The 20585-nt window shown below is 45.3% G+C and overlaps 1 protein-coding gene across 1 annotated transcript in view; it reads left to right on the plus strand.

Annotated features, from left to right (window-relative positions):
* The window catches only part of LOC122180995 (ras GTPase-activating protein nGAP-like), a 153632-nt gene that overhangs the window by 62740 nt on the left and 70307 nt on the right, over nucleotides 1-20585 (plus strand). Inside the window, 2 exon segments of the mRNA XM_042873056.1 lie at nucleotides 6252-6379; nucleotides 12298-12421. Of these exon segments, the coding sequence (XP_042728990.1) occupies nucleotides 6252-6379; nucleotides 12298-12421 (252 nt within the window).

A 20585-nucleotide genomic window follows, 5' to 3' on the forward strand; every position in this document is an offset into this window, starting at 1 on the left:
AGGCCAAGCCTTCCTCTGCCCCACTGCAGATCCCATCACAGCTTTTCAGAAGCTGGAGGGAGAAAGCTCCAAACTCCATGTCTAAACAGTGAGCAGCAACTACCTCCAGCATTCTCATCTTGAAGTGTTAAGAGATTCGTCCACCCAGAGGTGGTGCACTGGTAGTATGGAAGGGGAAGCTCATATATGGCACATGAATTGCTGCTGTGATGCTTTCCGTTAGGGTACAGGGCATGCAAACTGCACCTGGCTAAACAACCTTTCTAGCAATCCGTGGCTGATGAGATTCTCCAGTGGGATAAAGGAAAAGCAGTTCTTAGGCTTTGCCTGATCAATAAAAGAGTAGCAGAAAGTTAGTTGGGATACTACTGCAAGATTGGCCAGTGCTAGGAGGATTAATGGTCTTGTAAAGAATTTATGCCAAATGCATTGGAATCTGAGAAAGTCGTGGTGCTGGTTGTAAGTTGTGCCAGGTTCTAAAATACCTTTTTCATCTACACAAACCTTTTACAGCTTTGTGCTGCATGGAATGGATTTTCCAGGTAGTGCTTTGGCGTTACCCAGTTGGTGGGAGAGCTTTTGTGATCCCTGAAGTCTGGTGGCTTTGCTAGGCTTTCCTTGCCTCCTACCTATTGATACTAAGTTTCCCTAGAAGAATTTGGGCAGTGCTGCATGCAGCTGCTGGAAGAGAACAACTGCATTGAGCTGAATCAAGGGCTTGCCTGTGTACTGAAGGTTGTTGCATGCAGCTATTAAATATAACAGAGAATTCACACTGGATGTTTCCCTCTAATAACATCCTACACAAACATCTCATCCTAAAGGGTCTGCTCTTGCTTTCTGTGCTTGAAATCACACCTCCTTCACTACAGAGGTCTTCCACCTGCTGTGAAAATGTAGGTACTTCTTCGCTGTGTCAGAGCTGTGCTACAGTGATAGAGATGGGGAAGTGAGTCATGCTCCGTCTCACAGCACCTAAGACATTTCCTAGAAGACCTGCAGCCACTGCCCATGCTGTGATTTCAAATAAATAGACAAAAACAAGTTTCATTTCTCTAATGTGTCCTGGTCATATCTCAGTGTTGTGATTCAGAGAAGCCGTTGGCCTCTAGGAGCTCGATAGCACGTGAGTCTCTGGTTTAGCACTCGTAGCATGTGCTGATTTCTTTTGTAGTGCTGCCTGGTTAGTTGTGAGTATTGTGTTCCCTGTGAGGACATCATGGTGGCTTTCTGCTTAGGGATGAGCGTCCCTGCCTCTTCTTCCAGATCAGTCTCCATCATTAGATGGAAAGATGCATGCAGTCTCCTTGGGTCACAGGCACGACCAGGAAGCATCCCTTCAAGCTGGGATTCGAGCTTAGTGAAATAGGAAATGTAAACAAAAGCTGTAAGTATTTATTTGCATGAGAGAAAGTAGAATTGCCTGGTCATGCCTTCCCTAGCAGCCCTCAGTGCATGCTGTGTGCTCACCTGTCCCCTTGCACTGAGTAGGGCTGCTCTGGGGCCTGGCCTTATTCTCAAATTCTCTGCTCTGCTTAGATGTTTAAATCCAGATCCTGCAGACCTTCATCTGAATGCTGTGTGACAGTGTGAAATAGTCACAGATACACACAGCTTTACGTCACATAACTTTGCTGTTATTTTGATTTGTCTTGGTAACTCCTGCAGAAATCCTGCCTTCCTATGAAGTGTAGGTTTAAGGAACATGACATGTTGAGACAGGGCACACTTCCCTTCCTGGCATATCTCTCCACTGAATCACTACCTTCATCACCTTCTAGAGACAGGGCAGGTTCAGTTAGAGCCTCTTAATTGCCCCTTGTCTGTCAGGAAGCTTCACATCAGTAGCAACTGAAGCTTCAACTCCTGTTCAGCAGCCTGATAAACATTCCAGCTGATGATTATTCAACCTGAGCTGCGTGCCCATGCAGATTTGTGTGGGTCTGAGTCCCGATCTCAGACAACAGCATTTACCTATAGCTCTGAGTCCGGTCTCTATGGCAAGTACATAAACCATCATCATGGAAACACTGACACCGGGTGGGTAGACCTGTTGTCAGGAGGTGTTAGGGCGCCTTCTAATCTTCTGTATGTTCAAGCTTGGCCGCTCCGTTAGTTACTCAGCTGCTTGGCAGCTCCGTGCTGGAAACACGAGGAGCAGAATACAGACCCTAATAAAGTCGATGAACATTTGGCAAGTACTTCAGTAAGCCCTCAGTTTCACCACAGGAAGATCTTGGCTCAGAAAAGGGGCTTTGACTCATGCCAGGGGTGCTCTTGTCATCACTGGGATGGAGGTTTGCTTTTCTGTGTTTATTGATAGCAGGGAGAGTGCTTTTTGGCAAAAGAAACCGAAAATGTGAATTATGTCATTTTGCTGCTTTTAATGTAGATTCCTTGGCCCAATTTTTGCAAATTCTGTCTTTCTCGCTTCTCCTGAAGAGAAGATGCCCCCCTTCTGGTAGTGGCAGAGCTGCTGGGGGCTCAATGCTGCTGAAACGTTTGACGTCGCTCGGAAATAATTCTCCAATCCTGCCCATTGAATCCTGCATTTTGGAAAGTGTTCTCCACTTGTGAATGCTCTTGCAAGTGTTGTCGTTGCGTAGTTGCAGTGGAAGATTCAGTAACATTCCCATCTGATAGCACTGGTACTACTCCCTCAACTGCCATCAGTTTTCATAAATTGCCTTATCCCTCTCTGCAGGATCAGCCTGGCACTGGCTCCATCTTTCCATCTTCCTTCTCCCAGCACCAATCAACACCTCTTTTCGATATGTGGTTGCAGTATGGCTATTCCTTCCCCCACTATTTTCTCTCTTTATAAGCTCTGTAGTTAATAATAAGGTACAAGTTGTCATTTGGCTGAGAGAATGGGAGCTTTGTGGATATTTATAACGTGCCTCGTGGCATTTCAGAGCCCCGAGGAAAAACGGCACAGTTTCAGCTCTTCAGCTGTGTCGGATGTGGCAGGCGGGCAGCAGCACTGCTCAGTTCAGCAGGGAGCAGGGACAGAGAACAGGGTTTCTTCCAAGCTGTTACTTAATTGATATTAGCATTTGAAGGCACATAAGGCATGACCTCTCATCTTGTGTGTAGTCTGATTCTGCCTTCTTGAATGCCTCATTGTACTGATGCAGAAGGAGAAGGTTTGCATCAGACCAGAGAAATGTATCTCTCAGCAGTGCTTGCATGCCCAGGTGTGTGGCTGCATGAGCCCATCCCACCCAAACACCTGCAGACTCAGAGCTCTCAGTTGCTCCTCCTGCATCTCTTTTAGTACATGCATCAGTGAGTTGCTTTCTAACACCTGAGCTTGTATGAACCAACAGTGCTGTATGAGATGAAAGACAACGATCCCAAGGTGAGAAATGGCAGCCTTGATAAAGGAATAAGAATGGTGAGGCAGTGGCACAGGCTGCCCAGAGAGGTGGTGGTGCCCCATCCTCGCAGACAGCCAAGGTCAGGCTGGATGGGCTGTGAGCACTGGTGGAGCTGTGGGTGTCCCTGCTCAGTGCAGGGACTGGGACCAGATGGCCTTTTAGAGTCCATTCCAACTCAAACAATTCCATGATTTTCAACCTTTCCCTAAAGCAATACTAGATACGTGTGGACTTCTTGCTGTTACCTCCCCTTAGTGATCAGATCAGTGCTGCTAAATCAGTTTTATGGGGCATTAGTGGCAGAGATTGGTAGGTTTTATTGCATTCACGTTGGGGCCAAGAATCTAAAGTGAAAACCAAAGATGAAGAACTCTGGAAAACAAAATGGGCTTTGTGAAGCAACCAAGCATATACGTGATACTGTGCAAAGTCCACAGGAGTTTTCAGTTTGAACTTGTAAAGTATTTCAGAGTAAGGTTTGAAGTTATAGCTGTTGGCAGAGGTTGGCTGCTTGGGTAGAGAAGGACTGAAATAGGGCAGGGAGGCTGCTAGATACGAGTGCATTGAAGCTTGTGGTTGTTGCAGGCAGCTTCCTTATGCATTCAGCTCCCTGATTTGCAAGATGGGCTTCCAGCATCTGAGAGGGGAGAGGACCAGGGGTACCTAATGCTTTGGACAGTCATTTACCACCAGTGACCTATCTGTTGGGGAAGGTGGCCTCGGTCAGCCTGCAGGGCTGCCAGGCTGTGTCCTGGCATGCGTTTGGAAGGCCGCTAACATACGAGATATTAAAGCTGCAGCATGCTTCAGCAGTGACTGACAGCTGCAGACACCGAGGTGGCACGCTGTGCTGCCAGCAGTCTGCAGAATGCTCCTCCAGCACGGCCAGCCTGCTTGGCAGGGAGCCGAGGCTGGCCTGCTGCACCCAATGACTCACTGAAGTCCGGGAGCTGTTACTGCAGTTGGAAGGAGCCATTCTGTTCTTTAATCCTTCTGTGCAGCCCGTAGATCGATTGGATGGTTCAGTGCCAAAGCTTCTAGTTAGTAGAAGCCATAAAGCAAAAGTTTTCTGAGGCTGGGCAAGCTGTGAGTGTAGTAGGCTGTGTGCTGGAGCTGGTGGTTCAGAAGGGTTTTGCAGTGTCTTGAGAAAGGCAGCCCCAAAGCAGGTTGCTCACTTACCACACTTCTCCATCCCTTTTTCCCTGATCTTGTGCTTCTCTTCCTAAAGGACTGCATCCCAAGATTTGTTGCACACTCCTGGCTGAGGTCTTCCTCATTCTGTCGGGCTGCTGCTCCTCACTTGGGCTCCTTCAGCATAGGGAGGCTGCACAGGAACCATGGTGGCTTCCCCAAGCCCTGCTTTTGCCTACACAGACATTTGGGTACGCTGGACCTGTGCAGTGCTGCTTGTGGCTGCTGGAAAGCAGGAATTGGTTGGTGTGGTGCAGGGCCTGCCTTCTGAGCATCCCTCTTTCTCCATTTGCATTCCTAACAGCAAGGAAACAAAGAGAGATTTCAGTTCAGTTATTCGGTCACCCATTCCGTGCCTTTTCCTGCTTAAAGGTATTGGATTGTACGCTTCAGGTAATCCTCTGAGCAACCACAAAATCTTAATGCAAAATCCTAACGCAATGTGAGCAGGGAACTGTGTACCGAGAGCTTAATTCTCTAGCTTTCCAAGTGGTCCCTGAGACAAAGCTGCTGTGAGTAGGTGGAGAGCACGGAGATGTCGCAGCTCTGTTAGTAACGAAGTGGGATTTGAAACCTGGGTTCCCTTGCAGGCGGCGGGTGCCTGAGGATTCAGTGGCCTCTAGTGGTGAATGCACGCAGTAGGTATGGCAAGCGTTGTCCTTAGCCGTGTGCGAACGCCGTGGAACTCTGAGCAGGATTTATTTCAACACTCGTTTTGCCTTACGGGTTCCTAAAGCGTGGGGGCTGCTGGCTTTCTGCAGAGCGAGTGTTAGAGTTAGGGTACGGTTAGGCTGAGTTAGAGTTAGGCTGCAGTTGGACTTAAGGACCCTTCCAACCTGAGTAATTCTATGATTCTGTGAGTGTGATGGGGCAGTGCTGCTTTCTGCAGCGTTGTCCCCCTGGCAGTAGCTCAGCAAGCTGCAGAGCTGGGTCAGAGAGCTGCCCAGGTTGTAGTCAGTGTGCCCAGCTGCCTAGCAGCTCTGGCTCAGGGCTCACCTGCTTGGCAGTGCCACCTGCACAGCTGCCACGCTTCTGTCTGCATTCTCACTTCTGGTCCTGGAGGAAAATTCCCGTAGTGAATGGCTCAATGAGGTGTGGAGCTCAAGGCTGAGTCTTGAGGCAAATTGACTTTTTAGTTTTTTGTCACCACAGTGGTTGTGGCTGGATGGAAATGCTGGGAGACTGCTGTCTGTCACAATTTAATCTGACAGCTTCCCTGCTGAAAGGATGCCAGGAAGCCCTTCCCAATTCAATATCATCCCCCTGAGATTTCTCTCCTTTCTTTGTGCCTCCTGCCTTGCTCTCCATCTCCCTTCCCATGTCTCTCTGTCCTCAGTCTCATATAGGTTTATTAAGATGCAGAGGACATCCAGGGTCTACGTTTCTCAAAAGGAAGCAGAGTTTGCGTGCAGACTGTCACTCTTTGCTTTTGGTTGGAATGCGAGAGCATTCATATTCTTCTCAGGTATTGCTATTTTCATAAGCTGTGCTGTAGATACGTATAAGTATTCATGGTGTGCCTCATACTGCCTTCCACGGTGCCTCCCAAGATGAGCAGTTTGTCTTTTAACGTGCTGATGCTAAGTACAGCTCACTGCTCTGCTGCAGAGTTACAGAGCTGAAGGAGGGCAGCTAATGAGACAGGCTAATGATGCTAGGATCCCCGTTCTGTGTTCACAGATGTAAAAGGACCACCTACACACAGGCTGTCCTGCGGCCAGTCCCCCTACACCGAAACAACGACATGGGAGAGGAAGTACTGCATCCTGACTGACAGCCAGCTGGTGCTGCTCAACAGGGAGAAGGAGGTGAGAGAACACACGTCGGCCTTCTGTGGTAACACAGGAAGGCAGCTTTCTTCACCTCTCTTTTTTTTTTTTTCTTCTTTTCTTTAGTTGCTCACAAGTCAAATCGAGTGTGTGAATGGGAGAGCTAACCAGTTTTGTGCATATAGCTGGCATGGCATGCAGAGTTACAAAGCAGCTGGCCCAGGTGTTGCACAGAACAAAATGCATCCACTGTGCATCCACTGCTCTCTGCTTGAATTTTAGGCCCAGCATTTCAGCCTGCTACTGCATTTCTCTGTGCTAGCTCTGCTTTTAATGGTAGCTGAAGCCACCATGGCTACCTAAACTTCACATCAATGCAGACGTAAGCTTGTAAAAGTGTGCTGTTGGTGCCTATGTTTTGGAGTGCAGAGCAGAGGAAGTATGCAACCTTCGTGCTCTGCAGTCATTTTGCTGCTGTCAGAAGGTAAATTGTTTGAGATAAGGGTTTGCCTTCTGTCCTGCTAAATCTAGCAAACAGGATTGAGTGGCCCTTGGTGTGGAATACTCAAAGCTATTGCAACCTTTGCTTTAATTATAAAATTACTGTGTGTGTGTGTATATAGCATGTAGGACTTGGCATTGTGCCTTGGTATGAAGGTCATGTCAATATGGTTAAAGAATAGGCATATTTTAGTTGTCTGAAGCATTGTGAGCAAACAAATGGTGGTAAGTCCTTTCTCAAGCATGCATCTCGGTATGGTTTTTCTTGTTGTGTTTAATGTCTACAGGCTCTCGCAAATACAGGAGCTTGAGAAGTTGATAATGTTCCTGGGTTTGTTTGCTTAATTACTCTGCTATAGATTTGCTGTTTAAATATTTCAGGAAGAGCTACAAAGTAGGAACGATTTCAGATTATTGAAATAGGCTTTATTGTATATAAATGTCTATGAATTTGAATCTAATACCATGATTTCCTGCATTTGGAAGTGGCCTGGATTCTTTGAAAGCTGAGAGCGTGAGACCCGTTCCCGGTGTAGCACTAAGCATTATCCATCTTGAGCTTTGATTAGGTGTGCTTACAAGGGCTGAAGCATTTCCCTTCATGGGGAGAGTGGGAGGAAAAGGTTTAGAGGACAACTTGTGTTATTAGAATGGAACAGCATCAGTGCTAATTTGTAGGAGAGGTAATCAAATGCAGGGAAAATTGAAGACCCATATCATAATATTTGTTTACTACATAATTCTTTTTCTAGTCTGACAGGAATGTCACCTAAGGAATTAAGGTATCTCCTGAAGAAACTTAAGGACACGAGAAGTATTCCTAAAGCTGTGCTATACCAGCACAGCTGGGCTAAAAGGATGCATCTCATTAAGAGATGCATTAAGGAGCATAATTGAAAAAAAACACTGGCTCATATCAGCAATAATTATCTGAAGGTGGTAACCATGCTCTTAAGGGTTGTTAATTTTCCTTACCACTTACAGTTAAAACATTTTGCCAGGAGTCAGATGAGCCTCTTGCTTAGATCCTGAGGAGTAAATATGGGAACTCTGAAGCATCACTGATGTGAAGTCATTACATGTGGTATTTAAATGCACTTTGTTTTTGCCTGTTTTCTCCTAGAAGCTGGAGAAATGCCACGTTGGGGCATATGCAGCGTGGGTTTTAAGTATAGTAAAGGAAGCCTTTGTAACGTGCTCTCAAAGGAGTCTGCCAGCAATATCACAATGAGAAATAACTTGTTTTGGAGAATGCTGTGTGCAGATGAGCCAGGCAGACATGCCTTTGGTGCAGGTGTGACTCCACATGCTGATAATATGATTTGTTTCAGAAGTTGGAGACAGATTGGCCGTTCTGATTTCAAAGTAATTTGGGACTGTTCTAAGTGAAGGGAAAAAGGGAACTTCTAGCAGGCACAAGTGCTTGTGGGAAAATAAAAGGTTGTTTTAATCTAGAAATCTGTACATACAGCAGTGTACATGCAAGCCCTTAAAGAAATGTAACAGCTACACGGGTAGAAATGCTGGTTGAGGCATGGAACTGATGCTCTGTGTTTGCAGCTTTAATGCCTCCCAAGCAGAGGCATCCCTTACGGCTTTCCTGGAGAAGGGCAGCAGCGTAGTGCCTTATACATGGTGAGTCACTGGGAGGGAAAAGGCCCTGTGGCATGGGGTCTCTAGGCAGGACAGGACAGAGAGCTGTGAGGTTGGGAAGAACTGAATGATGAAGTGTGCAGGAGAATGGGAAAGAGCCCCTGGGTGGGATCCCAGATACCACCTTCCTAAGCAAGGGAAGGGGTTAAAGGTGTGAGGAAAGGGGGGGGGTGAGGGGAAGCACAAAATGCAGAAAACAGGTTCTTAGAGTAAAATGATATTTAGAGTGAAATTGTTGGAACGGTGATCCTGAAGAATGGTTTTTGTTAACCTAAAGTGAGGCAAGAGGAAGATGGAGAGGTTCCTGCTCTGAATGTGAAAACTGCTGATAGAGCAGGTCGGTCAGATTTTCTTTGGACTGTTGACGAGGATCTTAGAAACAGTGTGAGGAACAGAATGATACAAATCTTTAGGGGGTGGGGTGGGAGGCAAGAAGGAAGAGATGCTAACAGCAGTGCCCTCCCAACTGCACAGAGCACTTGTGTCATCTCAAAGCCAGCATAATGTGAACATGGTGTGGGGCATCTGAGGTATCTCCTCGTATTTTCTGTGCATCTGCTTTGTTCTTTCACACAACAGGAATCTAAGAAGCTCAGCTCATGTGGAATTGAAAGGGAACAGGAATGTTTGATGTTTATGGTACTTAGTAGAATCATTATACAAGCATGTATGGAAAGCCAAAAGGTAGGAAAACATGTACAGCATATGAAGAGGTAAAGAAAGGATGTCTTAATTGCTTCAGATAACTGCTAAAATGGTTTCCTTTCAGTTAAAATGCAGCATCATGCATTGTGCAGTCTTTTATTTTAAGGCTGAGAGAACAGAAAGTAAACCAGGGAGTAAGAAACCTTTTCTCTTGTAGCACCCTCTCTGCCCACTCCCACATAGATTTATTGACAAGGCTGTTTGGACAGTGTGTGCAGACAGACTGGCACTGTGCAAGCACAACAGTAGGTTGGGAAACAGAGAAATTTGGTCCAACTTGGTCCAAAAATATCTGTAATTGCTTAGACAAAAATAGGCTGAGAGTATCACTGTGTGCAGCATAGGTAAATATTAATTACTTGTCAGTTCATCAACTTCATAAAATGAAATAGGTGAGATTGCAGAATGAAGATTATTAATGAAGGGAAGAGACTGAGACCTAAAAAGTAGAAAGAAATCGAGCACCTGTAGGGGTGTGAGGGATGACTTAGCAAATAAGGAGGCTTGAGTGACAGATGTGCAATTACTAGAACATCTTGTGGTGTGGCAACACCTAGCAGCATCTTCCAAGACTAGGAGAACAGGTCTAGGCTGATTCTCACTTACAAATCAGTGTCTTTTTTATATGAGGAGGACAATTTCCCACTGTCAGGAGTGTGGATGTTTTCAGTGTTGGTGAAACCTGTTCCATAGGCAAGAGCTGTGAGCACCCACTTCTAAAGAAGGCACCATACAGAGTGCCTGCAAAAACAGAGGCATTGAAACAGGAAAAGGGAATGAGTCAGTATCTCTGATCAGCAGTTTCTGATAGATAACCCATTGCACAGCACTTTCGTGAGGGATGTGACAAATGAGTACATCTGGGTTTGGGCTGCTTTTGGGTTAGTCACAGTCTGTAACTTGGCTGCTGTCCTGCAGAATCCTTCAGTTTTGCATTCAGCTGCAAATGCAAATCTCTTATCACTGTGATAGGCTCTTCCCTTTTCTCCCCCACACCCCAGGCCTCACCTTTTTAGTACCGCAAATCCGATATGCCCATAAATATGAGTTTGTCGAAGCTCAACTCAGGCATAAGACTTGTTTCAATTACCAAATGAGTTTAATTACTTGTCTCCCAAGGTCACAAAGAAATGCTTATCAACATTTTTAAAGTGGATTCTTAAGTCGGGATTTTAGCCAGCTTCTAACTTTCTCAAGGAAGGCAAAAACTAAAGTGAAGAGCTTTATCATTAAGTAACTGTCGATGTGATTCCTAACTTCCTCATTATTAATTCAGAAGAGGCTGTGAATTTTCAAGTTTTTTGGTCTTTCCAAGTCTGAAAAAAAATCTGTCTGCAATGGAGAAGCTCTTTTCTGTCTACTTCTGTTCTTTTTTTAAAGCTCCCAGCTTACTTTAAGTGGTATTAAACGCTTGTGATGCTGTTCCTCTGTTTCATCTGAAATCTCTCCATCATCAGACTAGAAATCCCAGGAACAAGGTTTATACTTAAGAAGCGTGTTCAGCAGCAGGTGAGCTGTGACGCTATTTGAGAGATGAAAGCCTGAGCTGTGAACCTGCCCTTGTTACATTTTGGAAATCACCGGTGAAACATGGTCAGGGTTGTCAGGATTGTCAGCAAGCCAGAGCAGGGCTGGGCCATTCGGTGTTGCTGAAGGCTCAGCAGGTCAAAGAGCAGGCAGCAAAGCTGCACAAAAACCTGCTGGCAGCCTGAAGTGCTGCTCGAGCCCTGACTTTGTAATGCGTAGCGGTTCTCCTCAGTCCTGGTGCAATATCGCTCCTGACGCAGCTTGCAGAATTCCCTAGTGAAATAATAGTATCAGGTGTTTCTCAAGGCACTTTAACAAAAGCAGTCTTTTCCTGGTGAGGACTGTTCTGCACCAGATGAGTGTTACTGCACCAATGCCCCTCCTTTGGTGTGAAACCCAGCCAGGTTTTCCTGTTCCAGGCGGCTGGTGAGTACAAGAAGGTGCTGTGGCTTAGGGGCAGGACCTCAACCCTCAGACACTCTTCCTAATAATGGCTCAGGTCCTTTCTGAAGATAAATCCTATCTCTGGTATGCAGTGGTTGGTTTGCTTCTGGCACCGGCTGCAGTGCGCTGCGGCCTGTTTGCTTTTCCCAAGGACGCAAAAAACAGCATGGGCTGAGCCACCAACCTCCTCCTTGACACTGGCAGCAAGCTGTTCCCTGCCCCAGGCTATCCTACCGGCCACTGTCACTCTTCTTACACATTGCTAGCAGGGTGCTTCAAGCCAGCCCTTCACCTCACTGGATTAAAGGAATGTTTCTGTCATCCTGTGCCAGAAAGAGAGCAAAGGTACTGAAGGAGGGCACTTAAAAGAAAAGGGACTGCATGAATTTCTCTGTTAAAAGTTGGATGGTGGAGAAGTCTACCCCACAGGAGCTGCATAAGTGTGGGCGTAGCGTAGGTTCAACGAGTTCCCTGAGCAAGGTGCAGCACCTCAGTGCTTCTAGGATGTGCTGCATCCCTCCAAAAACGTGCTCTGAAGAACAGAGAGTGTGCCAAAGGGAGAGGCACCAAGTGGTGTCTCCAGATGCAACCTGAAAATCTAACCTGTGACCTTCATTGAATGAGTGTAGCATAAACTTAACAAAAAGTACTCTGTTTGAGCTCAGATTGTTTAGCAAAGGAGCTGCTGTAAGTATGTACCAACAAAGAGAGTGGCCACGGCAGAGTTAACCGCTGGGGATTTGGGAAACGTGTGTTTAAAAATGAGCACTGTTTGAAGGAGACAAATAGACTGGCAACAGTGACAAACAGCATTCTCTTAAGGTCATTTTTAATGCTAAGTGCATGAAAGTCAGGAAATGCCAGAACCAGTTTGTGAGAGGCAGTGTAGTTTCTAAAATAGTGCAGCATCTCATGCATCTTTTACAGCCTTCAGTACAAATATGATGTGGGTGGCAGCCCTGCCTGCAGCAGGCAGCTGGAGCTAGGTGAGCTTCAAGGTCCCTTCCAACCCAAACCGTTCTGCAATTCCAGATGAATGTTCGTTTTTATTTGCTACTAATACTCTGCTTGGGAAATGATGCTCTCAGCGGGGTTGCAGGCTAACAGCTGTCTGCTTTTTCCCTCAGGTGCCCACCGAGGGGTTGCAGGAACCTCAGGATGCCACCAAAGGCCGCTGCCTGCGCCGCACGGTGAGCGTGCCCTCCGAGGGCCAGTTCCCTGAGTACCCACCAGATGGGGCCTCCAAGCTGGGTAAGTGAACCGCAGCGGATGGGCTTTAATTTCTAGCCACGTGCTTCCCGGGCAGCATCTCTGTGCAGCAGCCCGCAGAGGTCGGCACCTTGCAGCCAGGCGCTGTCTGTGCCTGCCTGCCTGCAAAGGGATTTGCACAGCAGGGGTAATGTCACTGAGGCTGTGTGGGGTGCTGGAGAAGCTGGGCTGCTGTGGGACACGTGCAGGCTTGTAACTGTGTGTGTGAGGGTACTGATAGTGCTGTGGCAGTGCGACAGGAATACATCTTCTGCTGGTAGCTGAAGGTGTTTTTGCTGTGATATTAGCTTCCCAAGTCCAGTCCAGGGTTTTTCTCCCTTCCTTATTCCAGACCGTATCTGGCTGCATAAAGCATCGTTGCAGCCCTTGCCAAGGCACTGAGTTAGGGCAGGCAGCAGCCGCCACACGCAGAGGAATTCTTATTTTCGTTCCCCATTCATGCAAAAAATTGCCTAGGCATAAGCTGTGAGCTACTGATAGGAGCTAGGAGCGATCCTTCTTTAGTTCATCTCTGAAATATCAATCCTTAGAGAGGCGGAGCTGTAACAAAAACTATTTGTACGCCTTTAAACAGTACACCAGCTGTGATTACATTGTTATCAGAGGTGAAGAGCGGGTAAGGTATTTTTCATTTCATAGGCTCGTGTGTTTTATGCCAAATAATTTTATTTTCTAAGTATATAACACTCAAGTCATTAGAAGAGAAACTACTGTGAAGCTAAGCATAGAGAATCCCACTCTTCTGGATAGTTAATTAACAGATTGCAAATGTAGCACTTATTTGTTCAAACTTGCTTATTGCACTACCTAACCCTTCCTTATCTGGGGGAGGAAGATAGGGATGTTTTTTGTTTTGTTTTGTTTGACTCACGGATTAGGAGTCTGAGAAGAAAGAGGCAGGTCAGTGATTTAGGGAGGGAAATTGCAAAATACTTGGGAATGAGAGAGGTAAACATAACTCCTATTGGATTTGTTTGTGGCATTTCAAATGCAGTGCAAAATGATCATCTTGTTTTGTTGTATGAACAAATATTCATTCTTGTTTGGAAGTAAAAGCAGCATTAAGCACATTTACATTGTGCTCCAGGCAAAGTACCTGCTCCAGGTGTGTGGCTGGTGGGATGGCAGGGGAATCACATCTAGCACAGCTGTGCTAGGCAACAAGCATTGTTTACAGCTTTGCAAGTTAGACAGAACTCTAAAATCCAGGGGATTTCAGTGCTTACTTTTTCTGTACCGTGTGCAAAAAATACGGAGAAGAATTTATAGGCTTCACTGAGCATCTGAATAGGTTAAGATTCAAGTGTAACATTTTAGCACGTAACCTCTCAGCCTTCATTTTTCTTCAGATGCTGTAGGGATTAGGTGGCTGTGCTGTTTGGGGACGTGCATTACAGTGTATTTTGTGACTACTTTAGATGCGTGCCGCATCTTGTAGTGTGCTATTCAGTGAATGCCTGGCAGGAATCTATTAAAAGCACAAGGGAAACCCATATCCGCATCATCTTTTCCATATGAGAACATTAGCAAATGGAAACATCAACAAAGCATGTAACTAAAGGAAGGGGACATGCAGTGGGTGGGGAGGAAGAAAGTCATGAGCTGAGAAAAATGCAGTGATGTCCTGTCTGTGAGAAGGGATAGGAGTAAGTGGGAGGGATGGCCACGCATAATTTGATAGCAGCACCCTAACTGAGGTTCCTTTGTCTTCACATCCTGGTTACAGGTGCCTCATACCATGATTACACCTTGCTAATAAAGAATGTGGGCTGGTAGGGAGAGCACTGGGGGTGGTTTTGTATCAAGATGTGAAGGCAGAGGGCAGACCAGTGCAGGAAACCACTGGACATCTTTATAGAGTAAGAAGGAGACAATGGCAGCCAGGATGTATCACCAGCAGTACAGATGACAACAGGGTTAAAATAGCTTTGAAATGTACACCAAAATCTGAAAGCACAGCAGAGGCTGATAAAATACCTAGCAGAGAAAATGCTAAGCAGAGCTGATAAGAATATCTCGCGTGTCCTAGGAAGGCATGTGCATGACACGGCAAGAGCAGGCTGTGCATCTTATAGTGATATCAGGAACTACTACCAGCAGATGAGATTCTAGGGGCAGGCACTAATACAGAGGCTAACACATAGCAATGACGCTTGGTTGGTTTTTTTTCTCCCTGTAAGGTTCCTGTACCTCTCTTGCCATTAAAAATAAAAAAAAAATAGGTGATGTATTTTATTTTCTTTATCTGTAGCACCTTTATAAAACATGAAGAGTATCATTATCAGATCAATCAATTTTTTTTAATGGAGCAGTTGGAACAGGGTGTGGCAGTGCTTAATTAATTAACAGCATTCTTTTATACCATGTGCACACATCCTTGCAGCACCATTCTTAGGAAGTGTGTGGGAGAGGAACTACCCACGTTACAGCAGAGAGGTTGAAGCAAGAGATGTGTAACTCACCAGAGGTCAACACTAAGTCAAGTGTGCCTTACCCAAGGGCTGCTGGAGTCATTCTTGCCATCTCTTTCATTGCTACCCTTGCTGCAGGGTTGGCTCAGCTGTTTGTGTGGCAGCTGCTGACCCATCATGGTTTGCAGTCCTGCATACTAAGATAGGCACCAATTTCTACATACTTCAATGCAGTAAGCTGTAATTTGTGATGGTTCAGCAGCTGCTGGAGGAGCAGCTGAGCCATCCCTTCTGTGCAGGCAGAAACCACTGTAGTCACCCCTGCACGAGAGCCAGAGGGATGGACACGCAGATTACATACGAGATAGAAAGTGACTTGTTTCAACAGCAAAAACTTGGAAGATCGTTCTAAAAAATGCAGCTCTGGAGGATGCTCACTGCCTACTAGCATAAGAGCTTGCCCTCTGCTCATAGGAAGCAAAGGGATTGTTTCCAGTGTTGAAACTTAATTCTTGTCTGGAAGGGACATTGTATGCACAGCTGTACAATCCAGCCCTTTTAAATACATGCTATGAAATTTCCTTGGTAAGTAATCTCTATCATTGCAGTAATACCTATCTGAGGGTGAATAGGCACACTCTTAACTATCTCATTTTCTTGCTACGGTTTTGTCTTGGCAGCTCTTATTGTCAGAAGTGCTTCCATTCAGGGAAGCTAAAAATGGAGCTGTAATTTATCCCAGACTCCAGCTTGACAGCCTCTTTCCTTTTTCTTTCAAGCATTGCTTTCAGTGGGCTCTTTTTTTTTTTTTATGAAGTGTGTTATGGGCCCTAGAGACCAGAACCTGAGTGTTGGAGGAAGGGTTAACACAAAACTCAAGTGAATGCATCCGTCGTGCTTGCCACCACGTCTGATTCAGATCCTGCTCTTTTTCAACAGGTGTATGGTTTTTGTTAGGGAGATTGCAGTCTTGAGATGCAGAGGGAGAGGATCACTGTTTATAATAGCATATTGAAATTAACCATTCATACAGTAAAAGCATGATTCAGGTTTCCACCATTCATACTATTTAATAGAGTAGTAGCACAGTTATTGCTTCCTTACCCAAAATAGTGTTCTTCCTTCTTGCTCCGCTTCCTTCTCACCACCTGCTCATACTAAATGAGAGCTGCTAAAGAGAATACATAGTGAAAGTTTGACTCCGGCATCTGTGTCCATCTTTGTGGCACAGGGAAGGGATTTTTTGCCTGCATGTGTGGAAATAGCAGGAGGGATTGCAAGTAAGGAAATAGATGTTTTTAATTATTTTAAAATTATTAGGAGACAGCGTCATAGGGGAGAGTTTTTTGAGATTCTCTGATGCTGATGTTGATGCAAATGGATTTTCTGTTCATATTTGGAGACAGAGACATCTGAGAAGAAAATGAAGACTTCCACTTGTTGGAGCAAGTTAACCCTGTGCTTTCTCAGTCACATCTCACATGAAGGTTTTTGATAAAAGACTGTGAGTGCTAAATGAAAGCAGGTCAAAGACAACGATGCTCTGTGCACATCCTTCTTCTGTCCTCAGCATGAGTCACCGGTGCTGAGAATTTTTGTTTTCTCTCCAGTTGCTGGGTCTAAAAACATGGGAAAATACAGTATGTACCCTCCATACATGTTAAATGCTAGTGTGCTGGTTCTTGCCTTCACTCATCTAATTGCTGTAAACAAAATTAATTTGGAGTACAGACGAGGAGCTCTGGCATAGAGGAGCACTGATCTGACTGACACTTTACTTGGCAGCAACACTGATTTAAACTTTTTCCATCTTCCTTCCCCCGTGCCAGTGAGTAAGTTCGTCTCCCTGCACTGTGCAGTCATTTATTTCTGCAGCTATTTTTTAATCCAAGTCACTGCCCTGCCTTGTAGATGACCATACCAGCACAACTTGGGGAATGGTTCTGCAAGAGCAACGTGCAGCCATATGTGAGAAGAGAGGAGGCAGGGGCTCTTTCAGCTAGCTTTGTTGCTGACAAGTGTCTGGAAACACCAATTCAAAGTGGTTTTTTTCTGGAATTTCTTGGCTGGAGAGAGGTAGAATTGTCACCAAAGCTGAGGATGGTCTGGGTAGGCAAGCTGTGAGTGCCTTGTTGGAGATTCTGTACAGACAGCACTGTATACCCAGTGTCTGCTCCCCTTGCACCATGCCCTGGCTCATCTCCCAAACTTTTGGGCTATGGATGCACCTTCTTTTGTCAGAGAATCAGAAGGCTTTCAGTGCCTCAGCTCTGTGTTGTTTAATAGCTGATTCCTGTCACTGCTCTGCAGCTCCTATCCCCGTCCTTTCCAGCCTGCTGTCAGCATCTGCTCTTCCTGCTTGGGTGTATCTGTGCCCTCGAGTTGCTATTCTCTGAGCATCACTATAGAAATTGTCTTTGCAACCAGGAGTGTGACAATAGAAGATCAGTTATGCTGATTTCCTGACCTCAGCACTACCAACATACTGGGAATACTGAGTCCAGTTTCAGGCCTGCCAGCTTAAGAAGAGTGTTAAGTACCTGGAGGCAGTCCAGCATGTCAAGAATATATAGGGAGCAAGACTAGAGTGCTTCTGATGTGTTGCAATGTGCTCCACTTGGGAGATCAGCAGTAGAATGCAAATAGCTAGGAAATTGGGCACCCTCACTTAGAACCATATCGTAGAGTTCAGTTTGAGCTGAAAGGGACCCTTAAAGGCCATATGGTCCAACTCCCTGCACTGAACAGGGACACCCACAGCTCCATCAGGTGAGCCTCATCTAATCTGATTTTGAGTCTCTGCAGGGACAAGGCACCCGCACCTGTCTGTCCAACCTATGCCAGTGCCTCACTGCCCTTTTCATAAAAACTTTTCCTTATATCTAATCTACATCTCCTCTCCTTTAGTTTGAAGCAATTTCCCCTTGTCCTGTCAGAACAGACCATGCTGAAGAGTCTGTCCCCTTCTTTCCTACAGCATCCCTTTAGGTACTGACTTCCTTGATCATATAAATGCTTTGTATGTATAGAAAGGCTTTATGAAGATATAAAAATATAAGGAGATATTTATATGCACATGGTAAATATAGCAGCCACCTCCTTGCTGCACTATGGTGTACTACACGTACAGTTTTGAAATTTAGCAAAGATGAAATTTTGAGGTTCAAAAATTGCATTTAACTTCTTGATCTTTGGATTTAGGTGAGTAGTTGATGGATTTTATCTCAATGATCACCCCCACTGCACTTACTCAAGCTCATTTTTTCAGTATCAATTCTGCTGAGTTCAGAAAATCCTCTGATCAGGCAAACAAGGGCAGAAGTGATAAAAACGAAGCACCAATCTGTTTTGGCTCTGGATCCATGCTGCATAGCTATCAGGTAACCGGTAAGCTGTGCAGAAATGCTGTCTCGGTGCTGTTGTAAAAGGTGATATGTCCAGAGACCTGGAGATGGAGTGAGCAACAGCAGATCGGTTCAATCACATCTAGCTTCCTTGCTGCCTGCCATGTGCAGGTAGTTCTGCAAGCTGCTGCTGAGCCCTCCTCCGTGGGATGATTGCACCGAGAAAGCACACAGCCCATGCTCTTCCTTCAGGTAAAAACTTGGCAGGAGAGAACAGACGTTAGCTGAAAAGATTTCTGGGGTTATTTCAGTAACTGCAGCTTCTAAGACATAAGGTTGTTTGCAGCTAAATCAAAGCTGAGCCTTGCTTTCTGCATATTCCAGTTGGAATGAGTACTTTGTGATGAAAGAATAAATAAGACTTATTCCGTGCACACCATGTAATTACAGTCCTGGTGCGCCGAGGTGTGGGATGAATGCCTGAAAAGGGTGACTGCTTGGGAGGGGAAGGGGAGAGACGGTCTGCTTTGGAAGAAGAGAGATTGTTTGTGACCTGGTCAATGAAAAAATCTGCAATGCACCAAACCTTTCGTGTTCAGGAAAGATTTAAGAAATATGCAGGATTTTGAAATAATACCTTTCCTGCAACTTCTAACAAAACTGTGCTGGAAAGAGGGCTCTCTTCCATCACTCAGCCTTGCCTGTAAAGTGTATCTGTTAGATAGGGAGGTTGGAGAAATGCAGTTAACAGCTCCCAGTATCTCAGCCTTACAGATTTGTGACGTGTTTTGATGAAAGAATTTTCCCCACAGCGCTGTCTGCTCTTTCACTGTGTTGCAATGTGCAAATTACCTATCTCCTGTCAACTCTCCTGCACGGCTGGGATGCCCCAGCCGAGGGGCTCTGATGCTCTAGGGGAGGGGAGTGTTTGTGTGTGTTGTATGCCCACTCACAGCACTATCCCTGGCAGGAAGATGGATACAGATGTGTTGATTTCACTTGTTTGCAGCTCTTTGGATTTGCTTGATTTGGGCTTGCATGGGCGTGTTTGCATATAGGTGCACAAGCATACATGAGAGAGATTCACATCCTCCTTTATATAGACCTGGGGATCCAAAGGATCAGATGTATCTTTTAAATCAGTATCCTCTGTGTTGCTGCTTTTGTTTTTTCTTTTACCTGCAAGTCTTTTGTATCAAAATTCTACCTTGAAAGGCACCCAGCAGCTGGAAGATGACTGGGAGCAACACAGCAAGCGCTGCTCTGTACTTGTGTTGTTCATCGCAGCTCCGTGCTGTGTTTGTGTAAGTCTCCTGTAAAATACAGCTGCCTTTGAGTATTGTTAAATTACTGCAGAGCTACATAGAGAAGCACCTACTTCTCTATGGTTAGAAAACTTTGGGAAAAGCCCCAAAGTAATCTGAAATTTGGACTATGCGCAGTGCAATTTGCCTGCCTTGGAAAGATGAGAGGAATTGAGAAAGCTCTGCTTGAAATTAAAACAGGCTCTGGGGAGGCTGGGTATAACCCGGATGCCTATGTCTCAGTGACATTCCCTCTGGGCAGTTGCAGTTATTTGTATACAGAAAATTGCCAAGCTGCTGTCTTTTCCTTCTTGTCTAACCCAAGCAAAGCCAGAGGATTTTGTTTTGTTCTGAATGCTGCTGAAACTTTATTCCCTTGGCCGCAGATCATCTGTGCCGAGAGCCAAGTTTCGTTATGAAGCAAATGTTATCTGCTTAGATCTTAAACCTTTTTAGAGCAGAAATTAACAGGGGTATGAACACATAGTCTGAACTCTCTCGGATGGCCACGTGCTCCGTTAGGATTTGTTTCTTGGAAACGTTGTTCTGCATCCCTGCCCGCTGCTTCCAGCCTGCTCAATAGTATGCTTCAGAAGACTCGAAGGTTTCGTTACGTGAGCATGAATATATATGGTAGCACTTGGGCCGTTTGGAAGATGTGTTGGCTATGTTCTAATTGAACCCCAGTTCATTAGAAAGGAAGCTATCGTTTTCCTTAGCTTCCACATCTAAAAAAAAGGTATTTATGAAATTCTTTAGGGAAATCTACCTTAAGTCGTGCATGAACTTACCGAGTGCATTGTTAAATGTTGTAGGCTTTCTTTTATAGCTGTTTGATCTTGTGGCAAAAAGTAATTAAACTCCACCCAACCGTGTATACGCTCCTTTTTTTCCTTCAGTAACAACCGACTTAACACTTAATGGAAAATTAACCTATCTTCCTACAGCCTGAATTTTCTTATCTGAAGGCTTCTATGCAGTTAATTTGAACGTTGAGCTAAATTAAAAAAAAAAAAGAAGAGGTTGATGTAATTAAATCTGTTTCAGACTCCTAGTTCCAGTACTCATTGCTGACCGGTTTATTGCT

Source organism: Lagopus leucura, unplaced genomic scaffold, assembly GCF_019238085.1.
Source record: "Lagopus leucura isolate 7727_CA_CO unplaced genomic scaffold, USGS_WTPT01 Super-Scaffold_100009, whole genome shotgun sequence".
Lineage (NCBI taxonomy): Eukaryota > Metazoa > Chordata > Aves > Galliformes > Phasianidae > Lagopus > Lagopus leucura.